This window comes from Mustela nivalis (assembly GCF_964662115.1).
Source record: "Mustela nivalis genome assembly, chromosome: 13".
NCBI classification, from domain to species: domain Eukaryota; kingdom Metazoa; phylum Chordata; class Mammalia; order Carnivora; family Mustelidae; genus Mustela; species Mustela nivalis.
This window is the reverse complement of record NC_139032.1, coordinates 13,851,815-13,866,484: the sequence shown is the minus strand read 5'-3', so window position 1 is coordinate 13,866,484 and position 14,670 is coordinate 13,851,815. Positions and strand designations below refer to the sequence as shown.

Below are 14,670 nucleotides of genomic sequence, written 5' to 3'. Positions count from 1 at the left end.
AAAAGATATGACAGTCCTTTGTACATCAAAAGACATAATTCTGACGTGCAAATGGCCTGTGAAACAAGTTACAAAATAAAGATCGTATTTTTAGCTTGACCTTCCTAAAAGATGTGTTTCATCTCCACGAACTACTGGATTTGGTAAGATAGTATTTTTAAAAGTAGCAGCGAGTTGTATTCTAAATATACTCAATAACGACAAAACAAAATCAGTTTCTCAGAAGAGCCTTCCATTAATTTGTTTCATCCTTAACATGCAGTTATGGGATCATTAATGTTTCACGGTTAGACCCTGGTGTCAGAGGATATAAAAGCAGAAAAAGCCTTCAAATAATCTACAAAGCAGAAACAGACTCTCAGTATTTGATAAAGGAACGCTCTGCAAAACAGGCAGGTGCCTTTGAGGATCAAGAGTTAAGATATGAAAAAATATATATACGTATTTTATATTTTTCTATATTCTATAGTATATATAATATGTATAATATACAATATATTCTATATATTCCAAGACATATATACATATATGCAACATATATACTATATATACTATATGCACTATGATATATATAATATAGCACATCCATTTTATATATATAATATTTATATTATATATATTCATAAATATATATTATATATTTAGAAATACACACATACACACACACACACACACACACACTAGCTTTTCCTAGCAATCCACTTTACAAAGGCAGCTGTTGAGTTAGACCCAGACTGAGGACTTCTCTAACACCAGGCTACAGTGCCTTACGCAATAATGATCTTTGAGGCTTTTCTACAAGTGCTAACACTGTCCAACAGCTGACCTACCAGATCATGCCTTGGTTGAAGATCAGAGCGAGGACATTGCCGCTGATGTCAAATTCAGTGTAGGAAGGCTACAGGAGACACAGATATTCACTGGATTAGCATATCAACTGGTGACAATTGAAAGCCAAGGGTTTCATCTTCCTGCCTACGTATGCCTGGGCTCTCAACTGCTTCCATGCAGCAACAATAGCAGAGTAACTGATATAATAAATATATATAATAAATATTTAGCAATAAATAAACTAATAAAGCACGCTTTCTAACATAGCAAAGCTCATTTTTTAAAGCAGTCATTCAATGTTGTGAAAGTGTAGACTAGCGGGCTCTCCTTACATGGCTGGGGAAAGTGAAAGTTGAAGCAACCATTTGACTATATAGATTAGAAACCATTTGACTATATAGATTAAAAATCTCATTTTTTTTTTTAATTTGACAGACAGAGATCACAAGTGGGCAGAGTCAGGCAGGGCAGGTCGGGGGTGGAAGCAGGCTCCCCACTGAACAGAAAGCCTAATGCAGGGCTCGATCCCAGGACCCTGAGATCAAGACCTGAGCCAAAAGCAGAGGCTTAACCCACTGAGCCACCCAGGCACCTCTAAAAATCTCATTCTTTTAAACCCTGTAAGTCTACAGGGTTAGGATTTGTTTTAACAAATTGACCTTAAATGTTGACAAATTTTAGCAGAGATGAAACCCCCTAAATGTCCACTATTGGTTAAGTAAATATAGTGTATCTACACTGTAATCTGTACTGCACCTAATTACAATCACTGTTTGAAGAGTACTTACACACACCGGGAAAACTAGAACTTAATATTAAACAACAAATACATAAAGTTAGACAGTTATTATTTTTATCAATGGAATATGAAATTACGCATAAGGAAAAGACTTGAAAATGACCAACAATTAATAGGTGTTATAGGTAGGTGATGGATTATGACTTTTGTTTTCTTCCTTAAGTTTGCATATTTTAAAATATTTTTCCAAAAAATGTGAATTTCTTTTACAATAAAATAGAGAGAAATACAGTACAAGTTTGAGAAGTTATTCAACTAGATAATACCCTCCCACTTAGGGCAGCAACATGAGCCTGTTTTGGGGGGCAGAGGGGCCCCTCGTAGGAACGGAGGTGGGCCTCTGTCCCAGGGTGGTCTGTCCAAAGGCTTCCTGGTGACACATCAGGCTGCCTAGAAGGAAAGCTTCTATCAGTGGGAGTAATGCTACTTAGCAACCAAATGGAATTGGCTCCTGTTTAAACGGAAATAGAGAACAGCCCGTCAGGAAAACTGACTAACTGGTAGGTCACGAGAAAAAAGAAGAAACGTGAAAAATGTAGACAGAGCACAGCAAGACCATGAAAAGAGGGGCAGGTGCCTAATCCTGTCCCAGATCCTGAAATCCGCAGGTGTGGCTTCAGACCATATGGATCCTCATAAACTTCCTCCCAACACACTCCCCCACGCAGCACACGCACACATGCTCACAGCTAGACAAACACAGTGAGATGACCTGAGTGTTGCTGTGCTCAAACCCAAGAAGTGCCCCCCAAAAAACAGGTGTAAGAAGATGAAATAGTTCTCTGGTTTGGAAACCTGATAAAACCTTTGCAGCTTTTGGATTCTTTGCCTCAAGAGTTCTTGAAGTCAGGCCCCAAGGTTCATCATTTTCACAAAAGGCAGCGGTACTTCGAGAAAGGATACGGGTCAGGTTTATGGGTGCCTTGTAAAAGATTCAGGGCGTTAAGCAGCGAGAATGGTTAAATAACAAGATAAATCGATGAGATGAGAGACTGCTTCTAATCTTCAGAAACGTTCATTTGGAGTCCCTCCGGCCACAGGAGGGCTTTGCTCCGGACCCCTCTTCCTTTCCCCCGAAGCCTTGTGAGCTCACAGAACACATATGACAAACACTCGGTCGGGTGGCCTCTGCCATCTGTGGTCTTGGACTAGCTCTTTTCTGTGTCAGACCAAGAGTCAACCCTTCATCTTTGGCCTTTTAGGAATGGTGCCATCATTTAACCCACCAGCCTATGTAAAATTTTAAAAATTCAACCTTTTAGAAGTATATTTTCTTTACTTTCACAAACATATAAGCTTCTTAAGGCCATTTGAGATATATTTATAGCTAAGTGACGAGGAAAACACCAAAGACACACTAGGAACCCTTGTTCTAATACTGTGTTTGCAGCAGGGGCAGCCGAAGGAATATAATAAATGATTTATAAATGAATGAATAAAATAAATGAATAAATGCATAAAATTCATTTTCATGCACTATTCATAAAATAAATGATTTTATTTATTTGTTTGTCGGAGAGAAAGCACGCGTATGAGCAGAAGCAGGGGGAGTGTCAGGCAAAGGGAGAAGCAGGCTCCCCAGGGAGCAAAGTGCTGGATGTGGGACTTGATCCCAGGACCCAGGATCATGACCTGCGCTGAAGGCAGAGCCTCAACTGACTGAGCCACCCAGGTGCCCCAGGAATATAATTTTTGATGCACAACTGGACCAGATGCAGAACGTGGGTACAGGGCATCCCTGGTGTGCCACATGGGTTTGTGGTCCAGACACACGCCTGGCATTCACACCTCAATATTAGACTTTGCCTTGCCGTGTCCCGGTTAGGTGAGCTGGGCCAGTTGCTTATCTTGTCAGGCCTCAGTTTCCTCACAGATAAACTGAGGAAATGAACAAGGTCAATGGTTATCACATTATGGCCCATGAGACAAATCTGGGCCACCCGCTGCTTTTGTAAATAAAGATTCATTAGAATACAGCTGCATTCATTTGTTTATGTATTCTCTGTGTCAGGCACTAAAACAGGGAAGTTTAATGGTTGGCACAGAGACCACATGGCCTGCTGAATGCGAACTCCTTTTTCCCTATACTCTACCCACAGTACTTCTAACACAGACGTGTGGGGTTTACCGCCATTCCAAACAATGCCCCGGTTCTCTGTGGACCTAAGCCGGATGCCCTACCGTTTCACTCAGTTCTGATCCTGACTGTCCAGGACTCAGTCCCACAAGACTGCCCCACTTTAGATACCAACCACAAGTTCGGTGTGTCACCTACGCTGAGTGACGGACTATACAACAGAGAATTCTCTACCTCCATCTACAAGTTTGATAATCTGCTAGAATGGCTCACAGAACTCCAGAAAACAGTTGATTTACTAGGCTACGATGGGTTTTTTTTTTTTTTTTTAAAGTTGCATGGTAGGATTAGACAGTTGGAAGAGACGCACATGGCAAGGGTTGAGGAAAAGGGTCCTTTTCCATGTTCTTTCTCAGCACACCACCCTCCAAGCACCTCAACATGTTCAGGGACTTGGCAGCTCTCCAAACCCTGTAGGCCAAGGAGCATTACAGAGACTTCATCAGTAAGTATGACCAACTATTAACTTGGCCTCTGGCCCCTCCCCCCTCTCTGGAGGATGGGGGAATAGGGCTGAAAGTTTCAAGCTTCTGATCACGGTGTGCCCTTTCTGGTGACCTTCCCCCATCCTGAAGCCATCCGGAAGCCACCTCATTAGAATTGCCTTATCAGAATAAGTAATGCCCCTATCACCCAGGAAAACCCAAGGAATGTAGGGGCTCTGTACCGGGAACCAGGGTCAGGGCAAATATTAGAACGAAGGATGATCCTAGCACCTGTATTGCTTAGGGAGTGATGATAAGGTTTAGGAGCTCTGGCGGGAGCTGGAAATGGAGACCAAAATATATTCCTTATTGTATCGTAACATCACACCTGCAGAAGTGAAACTGCTTACCATCCAGCCCTTTACATAGAAAGTCTTCTGACTTCTGAACTAGAGCATTTCTAAGATCCTTTTCGAATCTAAAATCTCTAATTGACTGAAAAATTAGACCTAGTTATTAAAGAATTGCTTCTCTGTAAACATCTGGGAAATGCAACTGAATACTGTATGAGTTAAACTCAGAAAATCTCCCTCTAAAAATAAAACAGAAGTAGGCAAACACACACACACACAGATACACGCTATAAAATTCAATGCTCAGGGGCGCCTGGGTGGCTCAGTTCATTAAGCATCTGCCTTCAGCTCAGGTCATGCATTATTCCAGGGTCCTGGGATTGAGCCCCACATCAGGCTCCCTGCTCAGCAGAGGGCCTGCTTCTCTCTCTCCCTCTGCCTGCCGCTCTGCTTACTAGTGCTCTCGCTCTCTCTTTCTGTCAAATAAATAAATAAAACCTTTTTTAAAAAGTTAAAAAAAAATTCAATGCTCATTCTTTTAGAGATGGGTTTAGTAAAATCATATGAGATTATATAATATTTTTGTTTCAAAAGCAATGCTTTAATAATGTAAGTGTAAATCATTTTGTAGTACGTTTGTTTGATTGCCTCTAAAACATAAAAAAGCTTAAAGGTAAGTGAGGCTTGGGAAAAAACAGGTTTTCTTGAAAACCAAGAAATGCAATGATTCAAATGGGATGCATATAGCAAAGTTACTAAAGGTCGTCATCCCTAATAATCTTTTTTGGCACCAGCAAAAAAGATCCCATTTGTATATAGGTTGAGGCCTGTAATAACTTTATGATAGTCAAGGGATTGAAAATTCTCTTGTTTTACTTCTGGACTTTTGTTTGTAGTGGGTGAGAGTCAGTGATCTACTCACAGGGAAGACAGAAAGTGGTTGCTGGACTGAAATGCCCAGGAAAACCCATCTGCTCTTGGCAAGTTTCGTTATTTGGGGAAGATCATTAACCTGTGGATATTGTGAGATTATCTGAGAGAGAATTCTGTCATTGCAACATCCTGTCTGATGTACAAATCTTGCTTCCCACACCCAAAATGACTCTGGGTCAATGGTTCTCAAGTGGTCCCCAGACCAGAAGGAGCAATGCCACCTGAGAACTTGTTAGGAAAGTAAATTCTCTGCGAGCTGCCCCAGCTGCCATGGAATCAGAAACTCTGTTTTCACATGCCTTCAGGGGATTCTGGTATCCCCTCTAATTTGAGAACCACTGACTAGGTCAAATCCTAGCCTCATCCACGAGGATGACTCTGGGACCCCAGGCTGCCTGCAGACAGACTCTGACAAATATTCAAGTGAAACTCCAAATCCAGACTGTGCTGTCCCTTTCTCCAGGTTGTCAACCCTTCTCAAGACTTCTCACTGACCCTTTAGCATGGCATCTTCCTGGAATGCTAAATAATATCTTGTTCCCAGCTGGCGAACTACCATTTATTTCTAACGCTGTCTCACAGCCCCTCCTGTAACGACATTCTATTGTAAGTGACCTGTCTAATCTAGGGAGTGATCTGAGTTCCAAATGCCAAAGACTGGCTCATGAATTAGTCATGACTTGACAGAGTCCTTGGAATTTCTATGGTTAAGCATTACATTGAAAATTCAGCATGTTGGAAATCTGGTTGATGGCTTCGAAGTCACTTAGACATGAGTTTGAGTTTTAGCCCCATGATTGACCACCTTTATGTCTTTGAGCAAATTATTAAACATCCTCTAATCCTCAGTTTACTGTAACATAAGGAAAAATAGGATCTGCCTCATAGCATTGCTTCTATGAATATGTGGCATATTATACGTAAAGTATTTTATAGTTCTGACATAAAATAAACATTACATTAAAATATCATATCATATCATATCATATATCTACTCTTGTGGTCTGACAGTCATATGCTTCTTATTTATGGATAATTTTGAGTCCCTTCATTAGAGCACATGGAAATCTCTTATATTTTCCACATATATAAATTTCAAAAAGACTACCTTTAAAATGTAACTTTAAACAAGATGCTGACGTTTTGGGGCGCCTGGGTGGTTCAGTGGGTTAAAGCCTCTGCCTTCGGCTCAGGTCATGATCCCAGGGTCCTGGGATCGAGCCCCACATCGGGATCTCTGCTCAGCGGGGAGCCTGCTTCCTCCTCTCTCTCTGCCTGCCACTCTGCCTACTTGTGATCTCTGTCTGTCAAATAAATAAATAAAATCTTAAAAAAAAAAAGATGCTGACATTTTAATTTGGTTGAACATAGTCTAGTTCCATGCTATATATTCAATTCTATTTCTTCTTCGATCCCTGTTACCTATTTTATTGGTAAATAGCAAAGATAGTGTCAACACAAATTAGGCTGTAAGTAAGAGCATGTTGAGCTACTGCAGGAAACTCAGAGTTTATGAGATACTTTAGGGCAGTTATGCTGTATCTGGGTGGTTAAAATCTCTCCTGGAAGAAACCATTCCACTCCCGATGAGTCAGTGAACACTTCAGAAACACTGCGAACTGTCTATGCTTGGAGACGCCTTAGGAAAAGATTAACTTACATTACTGATCTAACACATGCTGCTGGCCAGTAATTTCCCCACCTCAGCCCCTCTTTATATGTTTGTTGTGATAATACCTTAGCCATAAATTTCTAGCTGGAAAAAACCTACAGGGTCATTTCTAATGTAATGTACTCTGATACAACCAGTATATAATGCAGCATATTTAACGTAATGGCTATGTCCAGAAGGACACATCATTGCCCTGGTTTATCCTCTGGTGACACGAACAGAGGCAACTCACTTCAATTCATGAGCCCTCAATTTTTCAGATGTGAAATAAAGTGTGCCTGATTATGTCAAAATTCCACTCAACGCTAATATTCCACGGATCGCTAAATCTGATGCTGAAGTCTGCAGAGTTTAGTTTTTATGTAAGTTGTTGTAAGAAAAGTGAATGTTTTTTTTTAAAAAGGTATATTCTTTAGGAATGGGCAATTCAACTTAAGAGAAATGTCTCATAAGGTTATAAAGATTATTATCTGTGCATGTCACTATGGTTTATCTGTGAAGATATTTAACTACATGGTTATAAATAAATGTAACCGCAATATTTACTACAATAATTAAAAATTAGATAAAGTTTTAATGACAGCCAATAAAAATTAATTATAATTTGTTCATTTATAGAATATCACAGTCATTTAAAACAGTCATAAAAGAACAGTTAATGAGGTGCCTGGGTGACTCTGTTGGTTAAAGGTCTGCCTTTGGTTCAGGTCATGATCTCAGGGTCCTGGGATCGAGCCCCGCGCCAGGCTCCCTGGTCGGTGGGAAGTCTGCTTCTCCCTCTCCCTTTGTCCCTTCCCCTGCTCCTGCTCTTTTTCTGTCAAATAAGTAAAATCTTAAAAAAAAAAATTATTTTTAAAAAATAGTTAACCTAGGGAAATGGTCACAGGTTAAAAAAAAAAAAAAAAAGCAGGTAACCAGTGCTTAAATATATACTTTTTCATAATTTTATAAAAATATGTATATTTATAAAAATCTATCATACTTTTTTATTTACATATAAACAGTAATACTATCTGATTCAAATAATCCAAGTAAGCAATCCCATAAATGGTGGGATTACCTGTGATTTTTATTTTCATATTTAACTTACACTGGATTTTCTGGATTTCTTATGATGAACTGGTACTATTTGGGGAACTCGGAAAAAAAATCTTTTCATAGTGGAAATGGACACATTTTTCTCTTTGACCTGAAAGGCATCTCCAAAGTATCTTCTCTGCCCATCTCAGGTTCTCCTTTGCTCCATGATAGGTCCTTTCTGGACTCGTGTTTTCAACTAGGATATCTCGGAGAATATCAGAGACACATTCTCATCGCCTCTTCTCCTCTGTAACAGCCCCAGCTGAGAATTCTGCATCTCCCCTGCCCATACTTTGCCCATACCCGCGGGGCCCTTTCTTACATTGGTCCCTCCACCGAGAACCCTTGCTTCCACTGGGTCTTTGAAATTCTGATCCTTTCCCAACTGGCTCGAGTGCCTCTTGGCATTTCTGACCTCTCTCTCTCTGTCTTTCTCTCTCCCCCTACTTTCTTCCCATCTCTCTTCCCTCCCTCCACCCCCAAAGTCATGTCGCCATTGGTTTCTCCTGGAGCACTTACACTTTCTGCTCTGTATCGATCAGGAGACAGCGTGCAGGATTAAAGGTCAGTAAAGCCTGTGAGAACCAGTGGATGGCTATTCCAACTGCACCGGGCAGGGGTTTCTCACTCCAGCCCATTTCTTCCCAGTGGGAATGTGGATCGAATGTTGCCAGCCCTTCCAATATGTCAAGAAAAGCAAGAAATCCCTACCTTTTTTTATATGTAAAACCTCTAGTTTTAAAATAGGAGCTCATTAAAACAAAACAAAACAAACAAAAACATTCTGCAAAGAAAGAAAAATCTATCAGCAAGCTGAATCTCAGTGGCAAGGCCAAGTTTGCAACCTCTCCTTAGGCTGACATCTTTTACATCTCTGCACTCCCTTATCACCTGGCCCAGAGCTGTGCTCCTACCGATTCGCACTCAGGCACTCAACTGTGCCCGTTCTCTACAGGATGAGTCAATGATGACAGGCTCCGCGTCCAAGGTCCCCCGTCCACCTTTTACTGTTTCTAAATCGTTTAGATGCTGGGCTGCTCTCTGCACAGCCTTCCAGAGGTAACATGGAAGAAAATTCTCTGTGACCTAAAATGGGAAGTTGTCTTCCCCCCCCCCTGTTCTTTGTACTAACCCAAGAGCACTGTCAGCACTCAATAAATAATAAATGACAGTCATTTAATTACAGCTTTTATGCATCCAGGTCATGTTTTATTGACTTGGTATTTGAAGCAAAATTTTCTAGCACTTAGGAAGAGAGCAGTAAGGGATAAAAGGCAAGCATAAGCCAGGCAAGGGCCTCAGAAAGAAGTGGCAATTTTTATGTCTGCCTCGGAAGAGCTGAATCAGACAAGGAAAATAGAAATGAAACCCGGCCAGCTGAATACCTCATAGCGGGGAAGGGGAAACCATAGCATTACCTCACTGGCGCGCACCAAAGAGCATTATCTAACCACTTTGGGCGCGTCCCACAGGCCCTTTCAGGGAGGATGTCAGAGATGACCTAATCAAAGGTAGGATCTGAAAGTCAGATGGCCAGGCTGAGGATCCCACCTGGTGTCTTGAAAACAGTCCTGAGCATAGGACTTGTCCGGAGACTAAGAGGGTATGAGGTTGGGGAGAGGTTGGCACAGGGCTGGGGGGAGGTTGGCACTAAAGGATAGCCCTTCCTTAGTGAGGAGAGAAACATCATTGGCTTGACATTACTGAACCAGGATGGACTCCACAGACACATCCCTGGAAGCAGGCAGAATTCTGCCAACAGATGGCGTTGCCTGAATGGCACTAGAATGTAGAGGCTTACAGAAGCAGACAGTCAACATATAATGCCCACCAAGTGACAAACACTGTTCTAGGCATTGAGGTCAAGGCTTCTGTTTTCATAGGGCTTTCATTCTACCAGAGGGAAACGGATTATAAGCAGACTTTTGAAAGGAAATGTCAGAGTTACACATCGTATGAAGAAAATCAAGCAGGACGTTGAAGTAGAGAGTCTGGTAGGCTACATTAGATGGGAAGGTTGGAGAAGAGCTCAAAGATGGTGACATATTAGTGGAGACCTTAATGACGAGAAGGCATCAGCCAAGCCCAATTGTAGGAACCTATAACCCTATAGGGGAAAACAGCTAGAGCCAATGCAAGGGTCATCTTGTGTTTGGGCATAAGAAAGAATTCCAACATTTAGGGACTTTACAAAACAAGAACAACAGTAGTAAAAGAAGAGCTCAGAAAGAAAGAAAGAGGAAACAAACAAACAAACAGATCCTGTAAGACATCAAAGGCCTTAAAAAGGGATTTGGGATTCATTCTAAGTACTTATTAGCCACGGGAGGATTTTGAGCACATGATTACAGTCAACACTTCAGGTCATAGTTCCCAAGATGACTATTAAGAGTTGCAAAAGAGGGACCATGGTCCCCTGGCAATGTGGGAAACTGCAGAGTGATGTGTGCTCTGTTGCCTCCCTGAACTTTATGGGGGTCGCCGGTTGGTGGGGGGCTTGCACGCCGAGGGTGAACTGGGCGTGGAGTCAACATCAGTGGGGTTCAGAGAAACCTGGGTTCTTGCTGTGGTGCTGGAAGGACGTCAACTTGCCAGAATTCAGGTCCACCACTTGCCAGACACCTATCAGCACCCCGGGACCACCTCGGAACCTGGACAGCTCCCTACTTGTGTCTCTGCTGAGCTCTTATTGGCCTGGGAGCTTTATGCTACAAGCACCATATTTACTGGATCCATTTATCACCCAGTGCACTGCACAGGAACTGTCTAGGAGTCTGTTCAGTAGAATTCAAAGTTGATATTACCCATTTTGCCTGGCTTCTAGAAATGTCAACAAGCTCCATGGGGAGGGGGCTGGCTATGGGTCCCAGACTGAGTTCACCATGTTCTTGGATAGGTTGAGATTCACTGCTTTAGCCATCCTGTGCTCACTTTACTAGAATATCATAAACCATGATGCTCCCGTCTGACGCCCTTCTGAATTAAAACTATACCCACGGGTCTTCACTTCCTAACATCTAACACATGGTCCCACCTCCTAAATTCTTCTTCTGGCATAGCATGTGCAAATGATAAACCACTAAGGAATAATCGGACAAGAGAAAAATGAACATCATACTTACATATCCATATTCCAAATCCCAGCACCAGCAATAATTGCAAAACCTCACAAAACATGCCCGGAGAAAGTCCCCAATGAGGATCGTGACGTAAGTGGTCAGAACATCAGAAACGGTCAGCCGCACAAATTCCTGTCGAGATATTATCCAGATTAAAAAAGAGGATCTCTCCATTCAAACGGCCCTAGTGTCGGCCTCAAGTTCGTTATGCTTCTGCATAGTATTAGCTTAGAAACTACCATTAATAGTAAAACAATAGTGAGGCATAGCTAGCAAGTGACCAATGTTTCACCCTTATTTTATTAGTCTAAAAGTAATTACCCCATTTAAGGGATGCCTAGATGGCTCAGTGGGTTAAGCCTCTGCCTTTGGCTCAGGTCATGATCTCAGGGTCCTGGGATCAAGCCCCGCATTGGGCTCTCTGCTCAGCAGGGAGCCTGCTTCCCCCCACCTCCCACCGCCCCGCTCTCTCTGCCTGCCTCTCTGCCTACTTGTACGCTCTCTCTCTGTCAAATAAATAAAAATAAATAAATAAAAAATAAATAAATAAAAGCAATTACCCCACTTCCAAAACCACTGTATCAAAAGTCCTCTCATTGAGAAACATTTATAAGCATGGCACGAGAAATCAAACCAGGAATATACTAACCACACGTAAGTTTATAACTTTGATCTGGCAAACAGCAATGTTTATGCAGTTAAAAGATGACCTCTGAAAAGTACTGGCAGCATCTGTGATACAGGATTCGTTTTTCTAACATGTTAAAAATGTTTATAAACCAGGCTGACAATAGATGGGCAATGCAATAAGGAAAGAAGTTTGCAAATGGCAAATAAGAAATTTACAGAAGGAAATATGCAGTCAATTAAATGTTGAAAAACACTGAACCCCCCCACAAAAAAAATGCAAATTAAAACAATGAGTTGTTGACTCACAGAAAGATGAATCTTTAAAAATCCAGTCCTCTCCTTACTAGTAAGTATGGTGAACGTCGACCCCCGACAACATTTGGGGAGAAATTTGTGGAAATCCATCACATTTCAAAGGAGGTAGAATATGAAGGAAAGCCACTTGTAGAAAGATGTCCCACAGCAATATTCACACAAGTGCACAGATCTACACATGTGAGTATGAAAGTAGGGCTTTTTCCAGATACAAATTGGAAACAATTCAAATATGCTTAGGAGATTTATGAAATAGGGCATGTCCACACAACAGACTATTGTGAGATCTTGAAAGAAAAAGAGTGTACTTGTGGTTAGAGACGCACAACTGTGTGAACATACACTAGAAACCAGTGAATTGTATAATTTTAAATGGGTGGAATGTGTGGTATGGGAGTACCTCAGTAAACTTTAAAAAGTTCTAGAACACTATGCTCTGATAAGAAATGGATCTTTAAAAATTTACAAAATAGGGTATATAGTATGAACTCATTCGTTAACAAAAATTCCTATGTATATATGCATGTATGTATACATATAGGCATAGAAAGTTCTGGAAAATTAGAAACTGGTTACCTCAATGGTATGGACTTAAATTTATGTGCAAAAGGGTGTGTGCCGTGGGTTAGAGGGAAAGTTCACTATGGAACCCCTACATGGAACCCCTACAACAATCAGTGATAAACATAAAAACAGACACATAATTACAAATGTTCGTTATTATAGTTCTCCTCGGCTCTTCCTTTTCTTTTCCTTCTCAATAATTTATGTCCCAAGACTGAAGATACTGAACATCTAGTAATACATATTTTGCCAGAAATACTAGTGTTCTTCTGTAATTTCTAAAGTCTTTTGGTTTCTACTTCCAGCTACCTACATAATCTCCCCTCTAAAATAACTAGTGAGAAAGAATTTTCTCATGGGGCAAAGGGCCATTTGACTAGCTATCACTAGATTAGTTTCCAGCCTCATACTTCGGAGCAATGCTTCCTGAACGCCAGATCGTCTACCACTTCCATGATTCTTAATACGTCCAAGTACCATATGAAATATAATGTATCTCAGATTTCTTTTAACTTTAACATACTTTATTCTTTAAAAAAATTGCTGCTGCTATTATAAATATAACCTGCTATAAATAGCAGTTAACTAAAACATACATATAACCCAAACAAAATTATAATAAAACCTTAAAAATATAAATTTAAAAACTTAGCATTAGTTTTCACCAACCACAGTGCCTCTGGCAAGGGCTTGTAGGCTGGCAGTATATTTCGGGAAGGGGTGTCAAAGAAGGGAAGTGTTTCATTCAGGGAAGAATGAAACAGAAGGGAGGAAAGCTTTTGCCTGAGAGCAAGCTAAAAGCTGCCACTACTGGAGCAAGTGAGTCTTATCCTTCGGAGGACCCACCTGGAAGCCTAGAAGCTATATAGAATAAGCCTCGGAATTGCCCATGCCAGTGACAGAAGGAGGACTTACCGATCACCAGCAACCACCCCCATTAGTCAAGAGTGTCCCCATGTGGTGTTAACACCTCACTTGATGACAGCAGAGGAACTCTGAAGGTAAAGAGAATAAGCATACAGCTGTTGAGATGCTGTCAGGGTGACAGCTGTGTGCAAAACAGCTGGAGTAAAAGGTGGGCCAAGAGAGTGCGAGGTTTCTGCATAATCTGGAAGTTTCTGTATAACCCGGCTCCTGTCTAGCTCCCCATATTCTTCTGGTATTGCTCATCCTTCTACTTCATTTCAACTCCCTGGCTTTCATTCAGACTCTCAATCTCCGCACTTCCTCAGGCCACAGGGCCTTTGCATGGGACGTCACACCACTCAATCATTGTTACTTCACCTCTTGGCTCGGTTTATACCAAAGAGCGCACACCACTAAAGCATCACTGATTCAGGAAGGTTTCACTCACCTTGCTGACAAGGGTGAGTCTCCCTATAAAAAAAAAATACTCAGATTCCATGCATTTCATTCTTAGAGTGCTTGGTTAGCATTGTAAATTTGTAAATTCTGCATAATGACTGAATTAGTGACTTTGTTCACCCCCAAGAAATTGTAGTTTTCACAAGAGCAAGAAACTAGCCCACCTGGGGGCCCACTGGACCTCTAGCAGCCAACAAGATGCCTGCCACTCAGCTTATACTCAATAAATATGGAACGAACGGTTGAATGATAGTAAATTCCTGCCGGTATTTCAGGCCATAACTTTGTTTCTTCCGGTTCTTATTCTCTTTTTCATTCCCAGGCAACTTGAGTTCAGATTCTCATAACTAGTATCAATAGAGGTAGGCAATGAGGGATATTTTTTGGCTTCCATCACCATGTCAGAAGACCTTCCTCAGGTAAGAGAAAATGCCACAGTGGTTATAA

General features: G+C 41.3%; 1 protein-coding gene across 3 annotated transcripts in view; it reads right to left on the bottom strand.

Annotated features, from left to right (window-relative positions):
- TMC1 (transmembrane channel like 1) overlaps window positions 1-14,670 on the bottom strand; it is a 387,473-nt gene that overhangs the window by 18,685 nt on the left and 354,118 nt on the right. For all 3 annotated transcript variants that reach the window (XM_082696595.1, XM_082696594.1, XM_082696593.1), the window contains 2 exons: window positions 11,353-11,481; window positions 831-898 (listed from right to left, as the gene is read on the bottom strand). In XM_082696595.1, coding sequence (XP_082552721.1) covers window positions 831-898; window positions 11,353-11,481 — 197 coding nt within the window. The remainder of the gene's footprint in view (window positions 1-830; window positions 899-11,352; window positions 11,482-14,670) is intronic.